This window comes from Kogia breviceps, chromosome 4 (genome assembly GCF_026419965.1).
Source record: "Kogia breviceps isolate mKogBre1 chromosome 4, mKogBre1 haplotype 1, whole genome shotgun sequence".
NCBI lineage: Eukaryota > Metazoa > Chordata > Mammalia > Artiodactyla > Physeteridae > Kogia > Kogia breviceps.
In genome coordinates, this window is record NC_081313.1 from 42,949,458 (window position 1) to 42,971,679 (window position 22,222).

General features: G+C 42.7%; 1 protein-coding gene across 4 annotated transcripts in view; it reads right to left on the bottom strand.

Moving 5' to 3' along the window:
• The window catches only part of ANKRD55 (ankyrin repeat domain 55), a 422,110-nt gene that overhangs the window by 32,601 nt on the left and 367,287 nt on the right, over positions 1-22,222 (bottom strand). For all 4 annotated transcript variants that reach the window (XM_059061147.2, XM_067030988.1, XM_067030990.1 and 1 more), the window contains 3 exons: positions 21,389-21,498; positions 11,582-11,642; positions 411-539 (listed from right to left, as the gene is read on the bottom strand). In XM_059061147.2, coding sequence (XP_058917130.1) covers positions 411-539; positions 11,582-11,642; positions 21,389-21,498 — 300 coding nt within the window. The remainder of the gene's footprint in view (positions 1-410; positions 540-11,581; positions 11,643-21,388; positions 21,499-22,222) is intronic.

Consider the following 22,222-nt stretch of genomic DNA (forward strand, 5'->3'; position numbering starts at 1 on the left):
AGATGGAGAAAGAGAGAGTGAGAGAGGGGTGTGTGTGTGTGTGTGTGTGTGTGTGTGTGTGTGTGTGTGTGTGTGTGTGTGTGTGTGTGTGTGTGTGTGTGTGTGTGTGTAACAGCCGAGGTGGGTGATATTCTGTAACTCCTCCCCCTCTTTACCTTGGCAGGATTTCTCCTCAGCAACTGATGTACCCAAATCCTCCAAAGTGACAGGTTTGCTATTGCTGCTCTGGATATGAATGAAGGGAAGAGGGCAGCATGTATCTTACTTGCTCTGTTGTACATATAAAGTCCACATCAATTGCTGGGACGGTACCTTTGAAAATTCCATCTTTCAGGTCTGACATACTCAGAATTGTTAACATTGCTTTACACCATTTATACTTGAGACAAGCCCACTGGCTAACTTCTCACCTGCACGGCCCAGTGGAGAGCCGTTTTAAAGTCTTTATCCACAACAGTGGGGTCTGCCCCCTTCTTCAGCAGCATTTGGGTGTGTTGAGGCCGGTTGTGGAAAGCTGCCCAGTGGAGTGGCGTCATTCCCTACAAAACCACAATCAGAGGGACACAGATGAGCACAGGATATCAGGAAGGAAAACGGAGCACACTTTCTCCTCAGGCCTGAGGGTGTCACCAGATGTGCTGGTTGCCACCTGTCAGTTCATTCGTTCCTTGAGCCATTCATTCAACAGATACTTATTGGGCTTCTACTTGGTGCCAGGCAAACAGGTCTTAAGGATACTACAGTGAATAAGATAAATAAGATCCTGTCCTCGTGGGAATTACACTGAGGTAGAGGAAGATGGATAATAAATGCACGCAAACAAGCAAAAGGATTTTCCAGATTGTTGAATGCTGTAAAGAATGTACTTGGGGTGCTGTGAGAGAGCAACCACCACAGGGGTAGGAACTGTTCTACATAGGCCTCTGTGAGCCAGGGTGAACTGTGGGAAGAGACCAGCGAGCAACAAGTCACTAAGGCCGGCACCCATGATCGGTCACGCTGGGATGCCATCTCCCGCCACCAGGGCAGGGGCACTGTCTATTTTATTACGGTATCCCCAGGGACTGAACCAAGGCTAAATAAACAGCTGTTGAATGAATGAAAGAAAGAATGAATGACTGGGGAGAGGAGGAGAAAGATGTGAGATGAGGTTGGAGAGAGGCAGGGCTGATCCTGGGAGCATGGGATGGGGAATGCCCTGTACAAGGCATTTGGATTTTATTCTAAACTCAATAGAAAGACAGTGGGGGATTTTAAGCAGATGTTGACATGATCTGATTTACACTGTTTAGAAGAAATCACTCTGTGGCAGCCTGGAGAACAGATCTGGATGAGTCAATCTGGTGAATCCCACCTTCTTTCAGAGCTTAAGGTCACATACTATAGGCATCATTTAATAATAAGATAAGCTTTTTCTGGGAAACATCTGCCAAAAAGAACCAGTATTATTTGGGAGTGTACTATGAAAAGATGGCCTCTTCTCCTTGACTATGGCTCTCAATAATATGAAATGTATCTAAAATGATTCTAGATTAAGATGCCTGGTAAAGGGAGCAAAGTATGTAGGTAGCTTTCTCTTTTTGGAGATGTCTCTGCAGGTAACATAAAGATAATGTCACCTCCTTGGCCTTCTCTGCTCATCCAAGATGAGCTGAGTGGAAGAGATGGGCCTCAGCCTAGCTAGGAGTGCAGAACTAATATTATTCCAGAATTAATATGTATTGATCTAGAGATCTTTATGAGTTCTTATGTATATTATCTCACTTAATCCTCCAAACAGCTTTTTGGATTTAGCATTGTGGTGAAGTCCACTATGTGCTCACCAGACTCTACTTCCTCTCCCTCCAGGGCGCATAGTCAGTCTACAGTCCCCAGCCTCCCAGCAGATACATGTAGCCACGAGACTGAGTCCTGAACATTGCAGTGTGGACAGAAAGGATGGAAGGATGGAAGCCCCTACCCCTCCAGGGTCTGTCTAAAAACAAAACCTATGTCGTCTTTGACATATTTTCTTCTCCTCACCTGACAACAGAATGTGGAGGAGGACAAGGCTCAAGAATGTGCTGGAATCATGTGATTAATCAACTCAGGACCCTGACTGATGAGGTAGGACAGGTTCACCTCATCAACCAACACTGGGCTATGAAGCAAGCAGGAATTAAGCTTTTATTATGTCAGCCCACTGAGATTTTGAATTGTTTTCTATAGCAGTTCGCCAACTCTGACAGGTGCCACTGTCCTTCCCATTTTGTAGAAGAGGAAGCTGAGCTCTAGGGAAGTTCACAAGTCTATGATCGAGCTGAATCTAGGGTGTGATGTTTGTGGGGCCGTGAGATTAGAATGTTAAACCCCCTTGACCAGTTCCATATTCTAAATCAGTACATTATGGTCTGCTTTCAAGTTTCAAATGTCACATAACACTGAGCCTCCAGATACCCTCAAGGATATTTCAAGAAATTGGTTCCATATGGAAAAGAATGCTGGTCTAAAAACAGTGGAACGTCTTGTTCTTATTCCAACAGCTGAATATTACTTGGGATTCAGAATAGCTCAAAGCATTTCAATGGGTCCTCTTCATTTTTTAATTTGGGCCACTGGAATTAGACATCTGGACTCCAGGGAATCAGATTCTTTTTACTGTGCAAGGATTATTCCCAGTGCTGAGTCCCATTTGCTTCAGAATCATTGGCTTCCTTATGAAGTGCCACCTGTATCCAGGGTTAAAGACATTGGAGACAATTTTGAAGTCACTGGGGTGTTAAGCTTCAAGAAGGCAGGGCCCTTGTCTGCCTGTCTGAATCCCTGGAGCCTAGAACAATGCCAGGCACATTGTGGATGCTAAGTAAAGGCTTATTAAATGACTGAGTGACTTCTTACTGTTCTTGATTGAAGTTTTTGCTTTTGTAAAATTTGGCTTTGCTTTCTAAAATCATTCACAGAAGAAAGACAGAACGTGACTTCTTTATAGAAAATGAACTTGTCTGATATGATCATTGTTACCAACTGTTCAATTGAAACCTGTTAGAATTCTTGATGAGCGCTCCAAATGAGGTAGATGGCAATCACTATATGCAGAGATATAGATTTAGCAATATGAGAATTTAGTGTGAAATTGTGAATTAAACTGTCATTATGCACTGTTAATCCTTGTCTCCTAAATATAGCTTCTAGGCTTTAAGAGTTATTCTCTTAAGACAACAACCACCCCTCCCCAACCCCCTGCTGGAAAAAACAAAACAAAACAAACCCCCCACCCCCCTGCATGCTTTGGTAAATGGTGGGGAGGAGCACTACCATTTTTCATATACCTACTTGGTACCAAGAACTTTATTCACTTCACTGAATCTTTACAATCCTAAGAGATAGGTATTTTTAGACCCATTTTACAGGTGAGGAAACTGAAACACAGGTTAAATATTGGGTTGGCCAAAAAGTTCGTGTGGGTTATGGAAAAACCCGAATGAACTTTTTGGCCAACCCAATAACTTCCCTAAGGCCACTGACTGGGTACAAGGCAAAGGTGGGATTCAAATCCAGGTCTCTCCAACTCTGGAGGAAAATGCTCATTCCACACATCAAGCTAGTAGACTTTCATTTTGGAAATGAGCTCAGCTGCTGGACAATTTTTTTCTTTGTGATTTTAGCTAGATTCAGGGTCTTCTCACTTTCTAGAATGGTGATTCTCAGTAGCATAAGGGTTGCCACCCTTTATTACTATTTGTTTCATTTGGCATCACCTCTAGTTTTCTTCTAAAAGTGCAGCTGGCAAGTATTTATTTTTGTAAGGTATTGAAATATACATATTCTCCCCCCACTGCTCCCCTGCCTACCTTGGAATTTGGGATCAGTGTTATAAGTAACTGTTGATCCTTTGAGTGGCCCCAAATCAAGACTTGAAACACTCCATTACTTCTCTAAATAATAATATGTTGTATAATATAAATTTGTATGTTTATATTACAATATAAACAGGTTTCAAACATTCACTCAAGTCAAGGGAAACTTCCTGCTGCTATTTTTTTCAATTGGGCTAATGAGAAATACAAATACATCCTCTTAGAGTTAGTAATATGAAAACCAAAACTTTTAGAATCAGCTCAAGTGCAGCCCTTTGTATTGCACAACACACCTTGTTTAGGAACTTTTTCCTACAACTGCCTCCTCCTTCCTTCAGCTTCTATTAACACAGCTAACACATCCTAGTTGTTTTATGTTAAGACTGGTGACCATTTAAGGCGCAGACTTCAGGCTTGGCAACTGGCATTTGCACTGAGCTGTGATAGGGACTAAGATTAAGCTGTGATGCACTTAAAGGCAGAGGCTGTGGCTCATTCATTGTGATATGCCCAAGTACACATTAGGTGTTCAAGAAGTGTTCATAGGAAGAATTAATTAAGGAATTGCAGATTATCCAGGCTCCCTTGAATTCATGGGGAGTGTAAGATACTAGAGTCTATCGAATGCAAGCCAGCCACCTGTGTCCAAACTGTGAGGCTCCTCATCGAGTCACTGAGGACTCAACTGGGCCTTCAAAGAATCTAAGGGCTGAAAGTCTAGGAGCTACCTGAAGATATATTACAACAAACACCCAGATGACTCTTGTAACAGTAGAATTCCACTTTCTTGAAAAAGGAGGAGTATTGGTTCAAACAGTGAAGAGTAACTTACATTCATTTAAGAACATAGCTCTCTAGAATGTTTTGGAGGGAAATGTTAAGTTTTGGTTGACTTAGGATCCATTTCGAGATAGCTGACAGGACTGTGTGGTGACTGTTGGGTGCATAGCGGGGCTGTTTTGGAACATGCTCTTGTACAGATGAGTAATTCTGTGCCTTGAGCCTGTGCCACCAACATTTCAGTTAAGGGCTTTCAAGTCCTATTAGCTTCTCAGACCTTTTTTCTTTTTTTTCCAAAACCACTGTAACTTTTATGTTTTATGAAGCAGAAATCTGATGAAGTGCTTAGCAGTTTTCATGTTTCAGAATTGCACTTTTAGACTAGCCCTTGCAGATGCTGAAAGACACAGAGAGAGAAATGTGTGATGTGGCTGGGTGCTTGGTTCATCCCTCGCCTTGGTGCACTGGGGGCAGAATTTTAGCAGGTGTTTGAAAGATCAGCAAAACAATTCTAGATCATCTGAAAGATCTAGAATTTCACAGAAGTCCAGTTTGGCTCTGTTTGACAATTTAATATCCACACATTATTAATTCTGTGACTACCTCTCGCAAAAGTTATAGAGGGTCTTCTGTGTACAAAAGATTGGAATAAATGATGTACTTTAAAAGATTCTAAAAAAACCTAGATGGTTAGAAGTGCTGCTGTAATGAAAGCCATTTTCTTCAGATTTATTTGGGAAAAAACTTACAATTACAGATCACAAAGATTAGTAGTGCATTAGCAAAAAAAAGCTTGCATATTAATATTGCAAATTTGTTCTTTAAAATAGTTTGATATCTGTTATTCAGTATAATTTTTTTTAATTCTATATATTTTATTTTATGTAATTTGAAACATTTTTCTGAGAAGGGATCTATAGGCTTCCCCAACATACCAGATGTGTCCATGTCATGACATTTGGACAAGGATCCCTGCTCTAGAATCTACAGTACATTTTTGAAGATCTAGAATAATATAAAATCTTATTTTTTTGAGAAGAGATTTTGGAAATAATTAAAAGTCACCTGGAGTCAAGTCTGGTAAATAAAATGGGTCATTGAGCTGGGTCAACAAAACAAAGAGAGAAAAGGCCAATAAAATAAAATTATATGGCTTTTTCTTGAATTTAATAATGTAATTCTCTATTTATCTAAACATGTATTTTGGGGGGGACTCTACTATGTGCAAGTTACTGAACTAGATTCTAGGGACACAAAGATAAAAAAATACTGCCCCTAGAAAATTATGGGGAAAGGAGGGTTGGGGGAGAGAGGGAAGTGAGGGCTCCTAAGTAGTAGTGACTCTACTCCATTTATTAAGGTGTTCATTTTTAGGATAAAAATTCTGGTGTTTAAAATTTTTTTGCTTTATTATTTTACCTTTTGCCAACTGTAAAATAAAAAGATTTCTAGGGTCAGGGACTATTTCTATTGATTTTGCCTTTATAGTGCACAATCTCTGCTTATGCTTGTATCTTAGGAATGTTGTAAGTGGATTTTAGTGCTAAGAATTGTATCCAAAGATTCACATCTGTTTTTGCAACTTCGATTTATTTTCTGAGAGTGCTGTTGTAATGGAAGTTTGGATTGTCCGGCCACTCACAAAAATCTACTTATATCAGAATGTGCATTTAATATAGGATCAACAATCTATCCTAAATACCAGGCATAACAGTGCTTTTCTGGATAAATGCATTCAAAGTTCTAACCCAGATGCCAACATTTCATAGCCACTCTTGATTCGGTGCTCTTCCTGTCAAAGCTAAAATGAAAGCAGGAGAGGTTAGGTTCCAGGAATTTAGCAACTTAACTCTCTGTAGCTGCAATAGACAAGCCTCTCTCTTTGTCAGTGATTCCCCTGAGGTCCAGAAGAACAAAGGCACAAAGGACAATCTGACCCATCTTGCCTTTCCCACAGTGTTAAACTTTACAGTGTGAATAGCCTCTAAATAAGTTACTTGATAACTAAGCAGTGTGGTTAATGAAACAGGAAAAACAAACAGATCATTGGAATGAGAACTAAGAGTTCAGAAATGGAACCATATATTAAAAAAAAAATCTTGTAACAAACTAAAAGAAAATTTAGCATAGCGTAGTTATGTTCCTAGGGGTAGGGAAGGCCTTCTTTAAAAAGATACCAAAAGCAAAAGCAACAATGGACAAGAATGATCATTTTGATTATATCATATTTTAAAATTTCTGTACAGGAAAAGACATCACAAACAGTTCTAAAATAAGGAACAGACTATGAAAAAATATTTGCAATTCAACAGCAGACAAAGGATTAATGTTCAGTATATAAAATAAACTCCTATGAATCTGTAAGAAAACTACAAGTAACAAAACAGATGAATGGACAAAGGACCTAAACAGGCAAGTCACAGGAGATCTAAAAATGACCACTGTACTTATGAAATTATGCTCAATCTCATTGGCTATAAGGGGAAATGCAAATTAAAACAATAACAAGAAAGTCCAACAATAGGAAAACAGTGATAAACACCCTTTTACACTATGGGTGGAGCTATAAATTGATGTAATCGTTTTGAAGAACAACCACGCATGCATATTAAAAATGAAAATAGGGAACCCTCATGCAATGTTGGTGGGAATGTAAACTGGTGCAGCTACTGTGGAAAACAGAATGGAGGTTCCTTAAAAAACTAAAAATAGAACTATCATATGATCCAGCAGTTCCATTCCTGGGTATATATCCATAAAAAATGAAAATACTTATTTGAAATGACACATGCACCCCAATGTTCATAGCAGCACTATTTACAACAGCCAAGACATGGAAGCTACCCAAGTTCCCATCAATAGATGATTGGATTAAGATGATGTGGTGTATAGATATATACAATGGAATATTACTCAACCATAAAAAGAATGAAATACTGCCATTTGCAGCAATGTGGATGAACCTACAGAATATTATACTTAGTGAAATAAGTCAGACAGAGAAAGACAAATACTATGTGATATCACTTATACGTGGAATCTAAAAAATAATAGAAAAGAGTGTATATACAAAACAGAAACAGACTCACAGATATAGAAAACAAATTTGCGGTTACAGTTGTGTGGGGAGAGGGACAAATCAGGGGTACAGGATTAACAGATACAAACTACTATATATAAAATAGATACGCAACAAGGATATACTATATAGCGTAGGGGATTATACCCTTGTAGTAACCTATAATGGAATATAATCTGCAAAAGTACTGAATCACTATGCTCTACATCCAAAACTAACACAGTATGGTTAATCAACTATATTTCAATTAAAAAAAAGAATAGAACCCCTCCCCCCCACACAAATGTACACTCTCTACTGCCCAACAATTTTTCTTCTAGAGAAATGCTCATATAAAATACTCATGGAGGCTTATACAAACACCCTTCAGAGTAGTGTTTGTGATAGTGAAAAATTGGAGACACCTAAATATTCATTCATAGGGGAATAGAAAATATAAGGACATATTTTCATAGTGTGAAACATTATGAAGCCATTAAAAGGAATGAGCCAGATTTATATGCATCAACATATCCAAGACACTCTAAGACATATTCTTGAGTGAAAATCAAAGTTGCAGAACAACATATAACATGAGAAATCTTTCATGTTATACTCCATAGTGCCTATGTGTCTCTCTCTCTATATATATATATACACACATAGCATAAAAAGACAAAAGACTGGGAAAGAGACACATCAAATAGCAATTGGGGGCTAAGGTGGTGGGGTGGAAGTAATCATGGACTTCTAGTATTACTTGTAATATTTAAATGTTTAAAGAAGCAAATGTGTTCATGTATTACTTATACAAGTAAAAACTAACAACACAAAAAATGTTTTAATTCACTGAGCTCAGATCAGCCTCTAGAGTGATATACATCTCTCAAAGTGGCACATATCATGGGTTTTTTTTTTTTTTTTTTTTGGTGGTACGCGGGTCTCTCACCGCTGTGGCCTCTCCCGTTGCGGAGCACAGGCTCCGGACGCGCAGGCTCAGCGGCCATGGCCCACGGGCCCAGCCGCTTCGCGGCACGTGGGTTCCTCCCGGACCGGGGCACGAACCTGCGTCCCCTGCATCGGCAGGCGGATTCTCAACCACTGCGCCACCAGGGAAACCCATGGGTTTTTTAAGTAAGCAGTTAGAGGATGGCTTCAGAAACAGATTTTTTCCTTCCTCTCTCCCTCTCTCCATTCTTTAGTTTCAGTTAACAATCTAGTATGTCTCTTAATGAAGTCAGATTTCTGTTAATTGATCATTTAACCTTTAACCATCATTGTGATAAGCTTGGGAGTCCTTCAGTTATTGGAAAATAATTTTATTTACACTATGTAGGGGTTATGTCTTGCTCTTTCCTCTTGTCATTAGGAAACCATAATGTTCTGCCAGCAATAGCTTACCTTTTCCCTGATTTCTTTTGCCTTTGCTGTTTTTTGCTTCCTGTTATTTAGCAGATGTAGAGAGTGTGTGTGCTTTAACTGTTACCCCCTCATATATGATGGAGATTACATTGTGCTTGGAAGTCACTGGAAAAGTGATTGTGGGAGGGGCGGGGTTCAGTAAGCCACTGCTTATTCAGAACACCGAGAAGCCAAATGCAGGAACTCCTCCAAGGTAACAAATGACAAAGCCTGGGCCGTGTTCTTTCCATTTCAGAACTGTCCTTTGTCCAATGGCAAAGAGCAAATTAGCCCTTGCAAATTTATGTGGATTGGCTCACACTAGCAATATATATGTTAATGAAACACACAGGCAAGACTTAGTAGTCCGCTTCAGATGGATTTCAAACATGCTGTGACATGGCGCGAAGAGGAAGCTGCGACATTGGGGGGAAGTGTCCTTTTTGAGGCTCCTGCTCAAAAATGCCAACAGGTCAGAATGCTGGTGTTAAGAGCAGGAGGAGTCTTCTCTGAGAGGTTGCTTTGCATGAGAAGGAACTGGAGACTTTTCCAATATTTACCACACATTATCTGAAAAGTGTTACAATTACCACCGTTATAAAGATTTTTGTCTACATTCATTGTCTCCACCAGCCAGGGGGGAGGCCTCCCAGGGTGGGAAAAAATAGGGAACTGTCACTTTGCTAGGGGATGTTCAGCTCCACTGAGGAGGGGACAGATTTGGATGTCTGTAGGAGGAATTTAGCTTTAGGGTGTGAATGACTGAATTTGCCCCCTTTCTAATAAGTCCCAGTTAGTGGGGGGAGTGAAGGTAGGAGTTGGACGTGGAAGAAGTGGTTGGCAAGTTGCCCAAAATCTAGAAGTTCTTGATCAGCTGACATAAACTGCAAGCACCCAAGCTCCCTGATTTCACACCATGGGCAGAGTGATCAGAGTGTACTTTCTCATCTCTGGTTCTCGTTTTTAAAGCAGAAGTTTAAAACAGTGCAATATTCTCTCATCTGAGGTTTTGCTTTAAGCCACGAAGACATTGGGGGGGGAGGGCTGAAAGCAGCATGTGCCCACCGAGTCAGGGAGGTGTCCAACCTCAGACCCAGGCTGTGATGTAGGGGCTTTTTGGTGTGGTCATTACTGCCAAGCCTGTTGGAAGGAGGCCTTTGTTCAGAAGGCTCAAGAAAGATGGGGAGGGCTTCCCTGGTGGCGCAGTGGTTGAGAATCCGCCTGCCGATGCAGGGGACATGGGTTCGTGCCCCGGTCTGGGAAGATCCCACATACCACGGAGCGGCTGGGCCCGTGAGCCATGGCCACTGAGCCTGTGCGTCCGGAGCCTGCGCTCCGCAAAGGGAGAGGCCACAACAGTGAGAGGCCCGCGTACCGGAAAAAAAAAAAAAAAAAAAAGAAAGATGGGGAGCCCAGCGCAGGAGAAATATGGGGTAGGGGGTCCAGCCCCTGTTAGGGGGCTTCCTCCCATCCTTTTGTCTATGGCCAGTTCATCTTGAAAACAGTCTTATTTGACATCTTGAGGCATATGCGCTTTCAATGCTATCAGACTTTCTTAAAGTTATCAGACATTCTTAGCGCAGTCAAACCAAGCTTACTTTAAAAATAATTCCTTTAAAAATCAGGTATTTAAATCAGTTTTAAGAAACTATTAAAGAAATCAGGCTGGCTAATAAAAATCAGACCTGGTTTTTAGAAGAGTTAAGTAGATAAAAGACCCTCAGCTGCTTTGGGGTGGCTCTGCCTGGTCTGATCCACCCTCCCTCAGGAACTTAGTTGGGAGTGCTGTGCTGTCTTGTTGGAAGCCTTGTACAGGATTGCCTTGCAACGTAAAGCAAACAGCAGTTGTGATCATTGGCATTAATAACGTGGCTTCTGGAGCAGGGAGCCTAGAATTATTATCTATCTGTCATCTTTCACTCAAAGAGAGAGCATCAGCAGCCATTGAAGTTTCTGGTACTCAAGAAAACAGGAAAGAGCAATATTTATTTCTCAATGTCCAAAGGGAAATTACAAAATTTCAGTGGTATGATAAATGCTTAAATACTTAATGCAATAAATCCTTCCCTATTTAAAGCTACCCACACCCACAGAGGGATAAATTTCTGCCTGAGAATTAATAGTGGAGACACAGGCTTCCCTCTCAGGGTAGGAACACAAAACTGCTCCATTCCCTCCTTGCACCTTTAAGAGAGGAAGCTCTGTGGTTCAGAAAAGCCCTTATTGGGCTTCCCTGGTGGTGCAGTGGTTGAGAGTCCGCCTGCCGATGCAGGGGACGTGGGTTCGTGCCCCGGTCCAGGAGGATCCCGCATGCCACAGAGCGGCTGGGCCCGTGAGCCATGGCCGCTGAGCCTGTGTGTCCGGAGCCTGTGCTCCGCAATGGAAGAGGCCACGACAGTGAGAGGCCCGCGAACCACAAAAAAAGAAAAAAAAAAAAAAAAAAAAAAGCCCTTATTGCCACCCTAACATGCACAATGGCAACTGTTCCTTGAGAGGGCAGGCTCACCTCACTGTCCTGGTGATTAATCTCGTTGAGGCTTGACTGTTGTACCAGGACCGCGAGGAGCCTGTAAAAAGAACAGAATCTGAATGAGAACAAGACATTAGAAATACAGTCTGTTGAAGGCCTCCAAATGACCATACACCCTTTGCAACTACTAGGGGAAAGATCCACGGGGAAAAAGCCAGTGTGATAGGTAAGAAGGCACAAGAAGGCAAGTAGGAGGAAGGCCTCTATCTCTTCTCCCACCTCCTCTCTATCTTAGTGCTTCTGGAGCAGCCAGAGAGAACATGGAGAAAGTGCATCCTCACACTTAACCTTCCTCACCAGAACTGTATCCCTCTGCGTTCACTCTAAGAAGCAAAGTCCTCCAGTGTTTATTTTTTATTCATTTTACATAAACTTATAGAGCGCTTTCAAATTGCTTCACCACCAGGTACATGTGTCATGCCTTCTAAATGTACAGGTTATACCTGGAGGCGTCAGCATGTACAACTTCGCTCATTCTTTCTAAAACGCACAAATACCTAAGCATGCAATGGCAGTTATCAGTGTGAAACAACTGCCAGTGATCCTCAGGTTCAAGTTCTTATCCCACTTGGGCCCAATACTTGGTTGACTGAGGTCAGTACTCCATCTGTGGGAGAGAAGCAGTTGAGTATAGTGGTTAGGAGCCCAGACTCTGGAGCCAGACTACCTGGGTTCACATGCCAGTCCTGTCACTGACCAGCTCTGTGACCACAGGCAAGTAACTTCACTTCCCTGTGCCTATGCATCCTCATCTATAAAATGGGGGTAATCAAAAGTGCCTACCTTATAGATCAGAGTGAGGATTAAATGAGTTAATATGCATACAGCATTTAAAACATGCCTAGAACACAGTAAGTGTAATTTCTAGAATATTTAACCCTGGCTCCATCTCAGAATTCCCTGGGGAGATTTTTTTTTTTTTAACCTGGGCTGTATATTCAAGGTTTCTGACGCAGGAGGTCTGGAGAGAAGCGTAGCTTCTACCGTTTAAATAAGCTGTTCAGAAAATTCTGGTAAACAATCAGATTTGGAAACCATTGAGAAAGGTGCTGAATGAATAAATCAATGGATACTCATTGTTATAGAAGGAACTGTGTCCCTCCCAAATCTATATGTTGAAGCTCTAACCCCCCAATGCCTTAGAATGTGACTATATTTGGAGATAGAGCCTTTAAAGAGGTAATTAAGTTAAAATGAAGGATTACAGTGGGCCTTAATCCCATTTGACTGGTGTTCTCATAAAAAGAGGAGATTAGGACACACAGAGTGACACCAGAGGCACACGCTTACAGTGGAAAGACCATGTGAAGAGGCAGCAAGAGGATGGCAACCTGCAAGCCTAGGAGAGAGTCTCAGAGGAAACCAACCCTGCTGGCACCTTGATGTTGGCCTTCCAGCAGCAGCCTTTAGAACTGTGAAAAAATAAATTTCTGCTGTTTAAGCCACCCAGCCTGTGGTATTCTGTTACAGTCACCCCAGCAAACTAACATATTCACCAAGATGATAAAGGATTGTCTATGGGCAGACAATGAAAAAATTCGGCAATTATTTTGGAAGAATTATTTGGAAAATAAAATGGCTTAGCCTCCTCCTGAATCAGATTTTCATTGTCTCTCAGCTAAAATGACATCTAAAGTCCTAAGTATTAAACTGCTTAATATTAATCAGAGGGATTGATCATACTGTGTTACAAAGAGAATTTAAATGGGGGTGGACTTCTTCAGTGGGGATAATATAAGCAGGAAGCCTGGGTTTTAAATCTAGTCTTATCGCTGTTTTTTGGGGAGCCAGGATACTGCTGTGATTTAATTCTGGCCTCACCACTGCATGACCTCTCTGAGCTGCTGTATCCTCACTTCCCTAACAAGGATAATAACATGTGGTGGTGGTGGTGGGGGTTAAATACCATAACAGGTGTAAAACTCCCAGTACACAGATTTTATTTTATTTTATTTTATTTTTATTTATTTATTTATTTTTTCTCGGTATGCGGGCCTCTCACTGTTGTGGCCTCTCCCGTCGCGGAGCACAGGCTCCGGACGCACAGGCTCAGCGGCCATGGCTCACGGGCTTAGTTGCTCCGCGGCATGTGGGATCTTCCCGGACCAGGGCACGAACCCGTGACCCCTGCATCGGCAGGCGGATTCTCAACCACTGCGCCACCAGGGAAGCCCGAGTACACAGATTTTAAAGGAACAGTGGCTATGACTGTAAACAGCACATCTCTTTATCCTTTCTGAATTCTAGAATTTCTCCATCAGGTGGGAAGATGCTACAAAAACAATTGTATTTTGGTTAATGCTATTTTTTATATTTTCCCTTATAGCTGCTTTATGGGGGGGAGGGTAATGGGTGACTATCTTTCTTCTTTCTCTCTTTCCTTTCTCTCTCTCTCCCGCCCCCCCCCCCCATTAATGGCCATTGTCTAATCTCTAGGGCACATGTGGTCCGAAGTGCTGGGGGACGGAGAGCGAGCAGGAGGTCACTGGTGGTCCAATCTGGTTATCCCCGGCTAACCCCGAGCAGACTGAGATCACCCGTAGTCGGACAGGATCTTCTGGGGCTCCTCCAGAGCAGCGTGATCACACTGGGGGAAGTTGGCTCTAACCAGATGAGAATGGGGGTGGGGAGATCAAGACCTCTTCTCACATCCTGGGTGAGCCTCCGAGGGTCACAGGGTGAGCCCTGTGCTGGATAGTCCTCTGTCTCTCAGATCCAGTCTCTGCCCTGCAGTGTCCTGCTCTGAGGCTGACCTCCGATAATTCATCATCCAGGTCCCTTGACCTCTGACCTCCCACTGGGTTTGGACAGTGGGAGAACCAGCAGGAGGAAGGAGAGAAGCCACTTCCCTTTCTGACAATGATTTTTTTTCCTCTACTAAAGGCCTTGGCTCCTGCCAGGTGGCCCCTCTCCTACACTACAATTACAACTACCGCCCAGCTCTCAGCAGGTTTCCAGTAGCAGCTTCCTTCCTCACCTCTCGCGGCCTAGGGGAGGAACACTTTCCTGTTTTTGGAGGGGAGTGTGGGTGGCAGATGGTCACCATCTCTTGCTGGTTAATTTCAAATAGTCTTTCATTAAACTTTCTTAGTCACCTCTTTTACTATTTCCTGTCTTCCCTGTCACGACCCTGAGTGATATATGCCAATCTATACTGCTTGCCTCCATTTGATTCCTAAGTCACTGAGACTCATCGATCTTTAAAGCTGGTACAAATTTACAGATGAGTATTCTCTCTCTCTCTTTCTCTCATTTTATGAGAGCAAATGACCTGATGCACTACACTGCTTGCCAAGGCCGTCACACGTTGCCTTGGTTGTCCAGCCTGGACTAGAAACCAGGTGTCTGCTTTCCAGCCTGGTGCTTCTATACTGTTCTGCGGTTCAGAGGTAATCTGCAAGATACTTGTCCCACATCTGTCTTAATTAACAGCAGACTTGCAGACCTCTTAGTTTTGTTTTCTCAGAGCTCCTGTTTTGTGCTAAGGTGACCCAGGAGTATTTCTCCCATAACCTCCCAGCCCAATTTCCTATCAGCACCAGCTAAAACTCTGCTCTTAGATCTCCAGGCCACAGCATAAGGCTCACCTCATCCCAGCTGCCAGGACAGCAGGCACAGGTCCCCAGCAGGAGCTTTCCCAAACAGGCAAAGTGGTGAGTGATAAGAGCACGGAGGCTGGAGCCAGACTGCCTCTATGAGAAGCCCTGCTCCCTCACCAATCAGCCAGACCTTGGACAAGTTACAAAACTCTCCGTGCCTACATTTTCTTATCTGTAAAATAAACATAACAACAACCCTACTTCTTAAAGATTTGTTGTAACTTTAAATGGGTCAAAGCATATAAAGCACTTAACATGGACTTTACTATAATAAATTCTATACAATGATTAATTTCTTAAAAGGCTCCGACCCTTTATATTCTGGGGTCCCGTGATTGCCATTAGGGGATTGGTAGGCCAGAGAGAGCTCAGCTAGATGTATCCGGGAAAGGGGGGAGGGTTGTCTCCTTGAGCTTCTCTGTTTTGCTGGCCCCTTGGGCTCACAGTCCTGGAGGGGGCTCAGCCCAGGGATGGCTGGGGAAAAGGGTCCCCAAGCCAGTCATCTGCTCTCCTGTCCCTGAAGCTGCCTGGAGGTGAGAGTATGCTTCAGTGAAACATCCACTGCAGGTTAGAATGCATCACCTGGAAACTAGAGAACAGGACCCCAAAGAAATGATTTCCTTCCTCGCTCTGGCTGTAGTCAAGAGCAATGAAAAGAGGCAGAGCTGTTGGCACTCTGGCAGGAAAAAAAAAAAAAAAAAAAAAAAAAAATCTGCTGGTAACCATGGTGACCATAAAAGGACTTTCAGAGAGCCCTGTGGCTGCTTTCAGAGGAAATCGCTGCTTGCCTTGCAACTCTAGCATGCGCAGTGTTGTACAAACACAACTGCGTGCTCTTTGGAGCTCTGTCTTAATGATCATGCCCCCTCTTTCACATGGACGCCCTCTGAATGTCCCAGCCAAGGAAGCAAGAAAAGCAGTGGGGACCTGAAAGGGAGAAAACTCGGACCTGCTGAGAAGCAGAGCATTCAAAGCGGGAAGGGGACTCGTGAGATGAAACCTGTGCTCCTTTGCTTTTCTACATCCAGCTTGCCTTCGTGTTCTTAATTATAGGTCCTTCATCCCAGCAGCAGCTTAGATTTCCCACAGAGCTTTAGCTTAGCTAAGGCTGTATATTGCCACTGGTTGGTTTGCTAGTGAGTTGTTTCCATCAGAGAACCAAAATTTCTCTGGAGGCAAAGGGCTAATTGAAGTGTCCCCTTGGCTTGTTTATAAGCAGCTTCAGTTTGAGACTTCACTCTAAATAGTCTCCAGCAAGCACCGAGTGGAAGGAGTGTGTTGTTTGGAAATATAGGAGTTAGTGGATTTTAAAAGGAGTATGAATACCTGAGTACAAGGCCACAATGTGGCTGGTACATATGCTTATGATTAGAGGAGAAATATAGATGCATGTACACTGAATGGTTGAGTCTAATGTTCATTGGGTTCTAAAATCTTGCAATGCTCTACAATGTCCCAAGGTTAATACAAATGGGAGCGCTGTTCCTATCCTGATGACCTTTACAGTAAATGTGTGCTCATGTCAGTAGGTGCAGGACTGTGTGGGCATTCACCTGTGTGTGCAGATATATTTTTTTGTGGACCTGTGTGTGCTAAGGTGAAGAAGGCCGGGGTGAGAGCTGGTGGGTGGCCGTAGCAGGGTTTCATTCTTTAGTGCTGATCTACGGTACTTTATTTCTATCTTCCATCATCATCATCATCGATATCATCACCCTCATCATTACCACTAACACTTAACTGAACATGGACAATTGACAGTGTTCAGTGCTTTCCACATATTTTCTCATTTACTTTTGCCTACTTAGCTATTAGGTAAGTACTGTATTATTCCTACTTTCTAGAAAAGAAAGCTACTTGAACCTTGACATGTTAACTTGCCCGAGATAATACGGTCTGTAAGATATGGAGCCAGATTCATACTCAGTCAGTCTGACTCCTGAGCTGGCACTCCTGGCCACCCTTTACCTCAATCCAAAAACAGGATTTTAGGTGGTTTTCAGATACATATAGTAAAACAAGATCACAAGAAAAAAAACTAGGCAAAGAGAAAATGAGGGTAGGATAAAGAACACATAATTATGGTCCTATGTGCGTGCCAGAGGTGAGATACAAATTGGGCTTTGAGTTTTCTGAATATGCAGAGGGAAACATGATCATAAGTCACAGTGTCCACACAGTAAAAATAAAAAATAATTTATCAGGAGAAGCAAAGGAATTTCTCCTTCAGTAGAAATTTTTCTTGTGGTTTTTCAGAAAAGATTTTTTCGGACACTGTAACAACAACAAAACATTTCCCGACAATCAGACAATAAGGAGTTTTGTATGGCTGTTTCTTATAAGGCCTCTCAGTGTAGACTGAGGGCTTAATGATAAAATGTGGCCATTCAAATCAATTCAACAGGGTCCACAGCAGTGGACTCCAGGAGCACAGCAGACCCATTGGGCAGGTTACTTATCTTCACACATGCACTAGGCAATTAGTTTTCTCCTTGATGCCTTAGTTTCCTCATCTATAAAATGGGGATAGAAATATTACCTATCACATAGAGGTGTGGTAAAGATTAGATGAGATAGTACATGGAAAGCACCAAGAACTTTGCTCAGAACATGATAAATAATCAGTGCTGTTTGTCATCACCATCCTTTTTGTAACTACAGACCTATATGCTTTAATGGTCAGACAAGCTGGCCTAAAGTTGTATCCACTTAGGAAAATTAAATAGTCCAACAGGTATGCATGGCCTAATGGAAGGTCACTCCCTTCTGCATTATGATTTTAGGATTAGAAAGTGCCCATAAGACAGACCAAGATTTTTTTTTTTCTCAGAAAACGATTCTGAGTTCATGCAGACACACAAGCAAATGGGCAACTGAAGCCCAACTTTGCTGGTGCGATTAGTTTTGGCTTGAAGGATTTAATGCAGTTTGTTATCAAACTCTGCCACGGCCATAAAATTTCTCAGTAAAACAATGATAAAATATCTAATTTTAAGCAATGTAATTCCATAAGGAATCCTTTCAATCAAGCTAGTTTCGAAATGTTCTCTAGGTAACAAAGCCAGTTGATTTGCTATGTGGGTTGTGTCAAACTCAAGGTTGGCATTTGCCATCTACCCCTACAAGGATTAAATCACAAGCTGCTGAGACTGCTGACCTTCAACACCCCCTCAAAGGAGTTCAGGGTGGAGATCAGGAATGAGGCACTCCGTGCTGTGGGAAAAACTGGCAGAACCGGCCTTCAGATAGTTAGATATCTTTTTTTTTTTTTTTTTTTTTTTTTTTTGTGGTATGCGGGCCTCTCACTGCTGTGGCCTCTCCCGTTGCGGGGCACAGGCTCCGGACGCGCAGGCCTAGCGGCCATGGCTCACGGGCTTAGTTGCTCCGCGGCATGTGGGATCTTCCCGGACCAGGGCACGAACCCGTGACCCCTGCATCGGCAGGCGGATTCTCAACCACTGTGCCACCAGGGAAGCCCTAGATATCTTTCAGGAGAAGATTTTATGAGCCCAATTCTTGCATCTCCTCATATCTAGAAAAGCACTAAAATCTTTCATGGTAACATCTGCTTCCCGTGACTAGCAGCAACCTTCTGCAAAAATGTGTGCTTGACTGCACGGACTCCCCCTTCACCAAAATCACATATATACTGACCTTCCCCCCTACCCCTTTGCAGCACTTTCTCAGAGCTCTCTGAAATGCTCTCTCCTGGGCTATAAGTCCTCGTTTAGCCCCAAATAACACTTAACTCACAACTCATGTTGTGCTTTTTTGTTTTTCTTTTTTTTTTATTCGACAGTTGTTAAGGTTTAACCCAATTCATTTTTGGAGAACATTTAACAGGTATGATAATTTTGGTTTTGGAATATTTAATCTTAACCTTCGGGTTTTACTAGTTACAGCAGCTAGCATTACCATAACCAAAGCAGATTTTATCTTCCAGAATCAGCTAACTGTCCATTTAGGACAATAAAACTATATCATCAGCACACAGAGGATGTTTATTTTTCTGGCTTCAGCTCTTCCTGAGGTGGTGACTGGGTCATTTGGGACAATTTCACGAGAAGGGGAAGCCACAGCTCTGTGTTATCTCAGTTACAGTGATGTAATGTAAATCCTAGAGAGTCTAGGGGCACTGCTGGGCATAATAAGAAATAGTCTAGTAAGTCTACAAAAGAGGAAGTACATTTAGATTAGTTTTTAATAGATTATTGTAGTGATTTCAGATGATGAGCCTAATCTATTGACCAAATTGATCTTGAGTGTGATTTTGACTGCCAAGGCTTAGTTCACCCCTCAGGTGCAATGGTTTAATGGCAGAGCCAGGTTTTCACCAAAATTCTGGCCCCCCTTTCTTGGATTGGAGTCATCACCAGGAGGTGGATTCTTGGTCAGGGACTATATTCCCCATCGCTCTTTATGGCCAAATGACTCATCCTTATTAATGGAATGTGAGCAGAAGTGAATTGTGTCATTTACAGGCTGAGATTTTAAAGAAATAAGTGAGGCTTATCTAAGCTCCTCTTACGCTATCTGCAGGCCGAACAAAAAGGATTCTGTGATGCTAGGAGATGATGAAGCCACAAGCTTGCATCCCTGAATTACCTGTGGAGGGGAGGCCCCCTGCCCCCATCCAGGAAACCTACATTGGACTAAACTTTTATTATGTTTAAAATGCTGAAACTTTGGGTTTTATTTGTTACAACAGCTATGATTACCATAACTAAAGCAGGTGTTCATTTTCCAGAATCAGGTAGATTTTGAAATGACTACTCTGAGTGAGGCAGGTAAAAATCATCTAAGTGGAGAAAATTGGGGCAGAATAGTCTTAAAAGGTACGTTTAAAATGTATTTTCTAAAGATTACTCTTGGGAAGACAGTATGATTTTGTGACTAAATATTTTTGTGGGTTGTCTAGAAAAGTCACTCTTTTTTCATCAAAAGGTAGTCATTTTATGATGTCTACTGATTGTTAGCTCTGGGCTTGCTGTTTCTTCTCTAAACTTCCTTGTTTTGTTGGGCTTTGAGTAAATCCTAGTTTTCTATTATTCCTGGATATGATCCAATGATAATAAGAGGCAAGGCTTGGTTGGGAAAAGTCCTGGAATTTCCCAAGTCCTTTAACTTTAGTGTAAACAGACTGAAATGAAGAAATCCTATTACCTCTCAACCTGGAAGGGGCCTTGGTCTCCTCAACCCCCTCTTGGCTTCAGTTTACTTCTGAACACAGGGTCTGAAGGAGGCAGCAGAATGTACCCACCGTGCTGCTGGCCTGCAGCCTAGCTCTGGGGAGTGTGAAGTTCCTGTCAGAGGCCTGCTCTGTCAGCAGACGTTCAGGAAGTGCCTGGAATGGAACCTTGCTGATTCCACAGTGGGAAGTGTGCTGTCATCAAGCTGCCAGGAGGGGCTTTCGAAAGACTGGGGACCCAGGCCACTTGGATACAGAGGCCTGGGGTAGCTACACTTGGTCTGGGCAAAGCTTTTTCCTTTGTTGCCCAATCGTCTTACAAAAAGGTGACCTCAATCAGCCAACTATTTGAGGGCTTTCTTTGCATGGTCTCCAGCAGCACACACTTCCGGTTTTCCTTCTCACCCACTGGTCCCCCTGTCTCAGTCTCCTTTGCTGGATCTTTGCCTCCTTCCAGCCCATAAATGTTGGCATGACTCTGGGTTCATACATTAACCTTCTCTTACCCTGTTTGGTTTCCGTCACAGCGCTCGTCACTATTTGAAATTATCCTATTTGTTTGTTTACTAGTGTGCCACTTAACTCCTTCACTAGAAAGCAAGCTCTGTGAGGTCAGAGACACTGTCTTGCTCACTGGGGAACTCTAGGGCCTAGAGCGGTGGTTGGTCCATAATAAGCACTCAATAAATAGTTATTGAGTTAATAATTGACTGATTAATTGAATGAATGAATATAAGAAATTCAGATGATGACAAACAGCATTTCTTCTTAAATCAGAGACTAGGAGAAAAGGGTTTTATCGAAGTAAAATTGGGATTGAGACTAGAGTTGAGATTGTTCCAGGATATTTTGATTCACTGAGATGGGGTCCTGTCTGCTGCAAATACCAAAAAAATGGATGGATTTTGTTTTTATTTGCCACATGGGTTGGATTAGATGACCTTCTAATCCAAGCTGGGTGCCTCCCAACTTGAGCGTCGTGTGAACCTGGCTACGTACCTCACATCGGGCTCAGCGGTGGCAGCGTGCAGTGGCAGACGGCCATTTTTATCAGGGATATTGTGCTTGGCACCATTTCTTAGTAGACTCACACAGCCTTCCAGCCAACCCTGGAAGAGTAAGAGCATCGTTATATAACACAATCTCGCATAACATAGTAACAGAGTCCAACAAACTTTCTCCAGTTTTCTTTCCCTTTCTTCTTTGGTTTGGCTAAAAACATGTTCTATTGGACCTGAAGTGGTTGGTTAAGGACCATAACTCCCATTTAGACAACAGAGGGCTGAAGGTCTTGAGGCGTGGATTCCTGAGTTTTCTGGGACCTTTACCCTGTAAGATGCAGACTGATTCCTAGACTCTTCTGCATCTGCCTCCCCATTTCTAGGGCCACTTGCTGGCATTCCACTTTTTTTTTTTTTTTTTGCGGTACGCGGGGCCTCTCACTGGTGTGGCCTCTCCCGTTGCGGAGCACAGGCTCCGAACACGCAGGCTCAGCGGCCATGGCTCACGGGCCTAGCCGCTCCGCGGCATGTGGGATCTTCCCAGACCGGGGCATGAACCCGTGTCCCCTGAATCAGCAGGCGGACTCTCAACCACTACGCCACCAGGGAAGCCCTGGCATTCCACTTTTATACCCAGTTCTTAGAGGCAAATGTGGCATGTGATGGGGGTGATTAATCAGCTCTAGACCCTTATTCTATGGGCTTAGCTCCAAATCATGCTCGTCAATGGTCTGACCTGGATGTCACTGTCCAATTCCAAAACTGGGCTCCTCTGTCACTCTTGAGTCCCAGCCTCCACTCTATGCCTCAGTTCATCTCTATCTGTTAAATG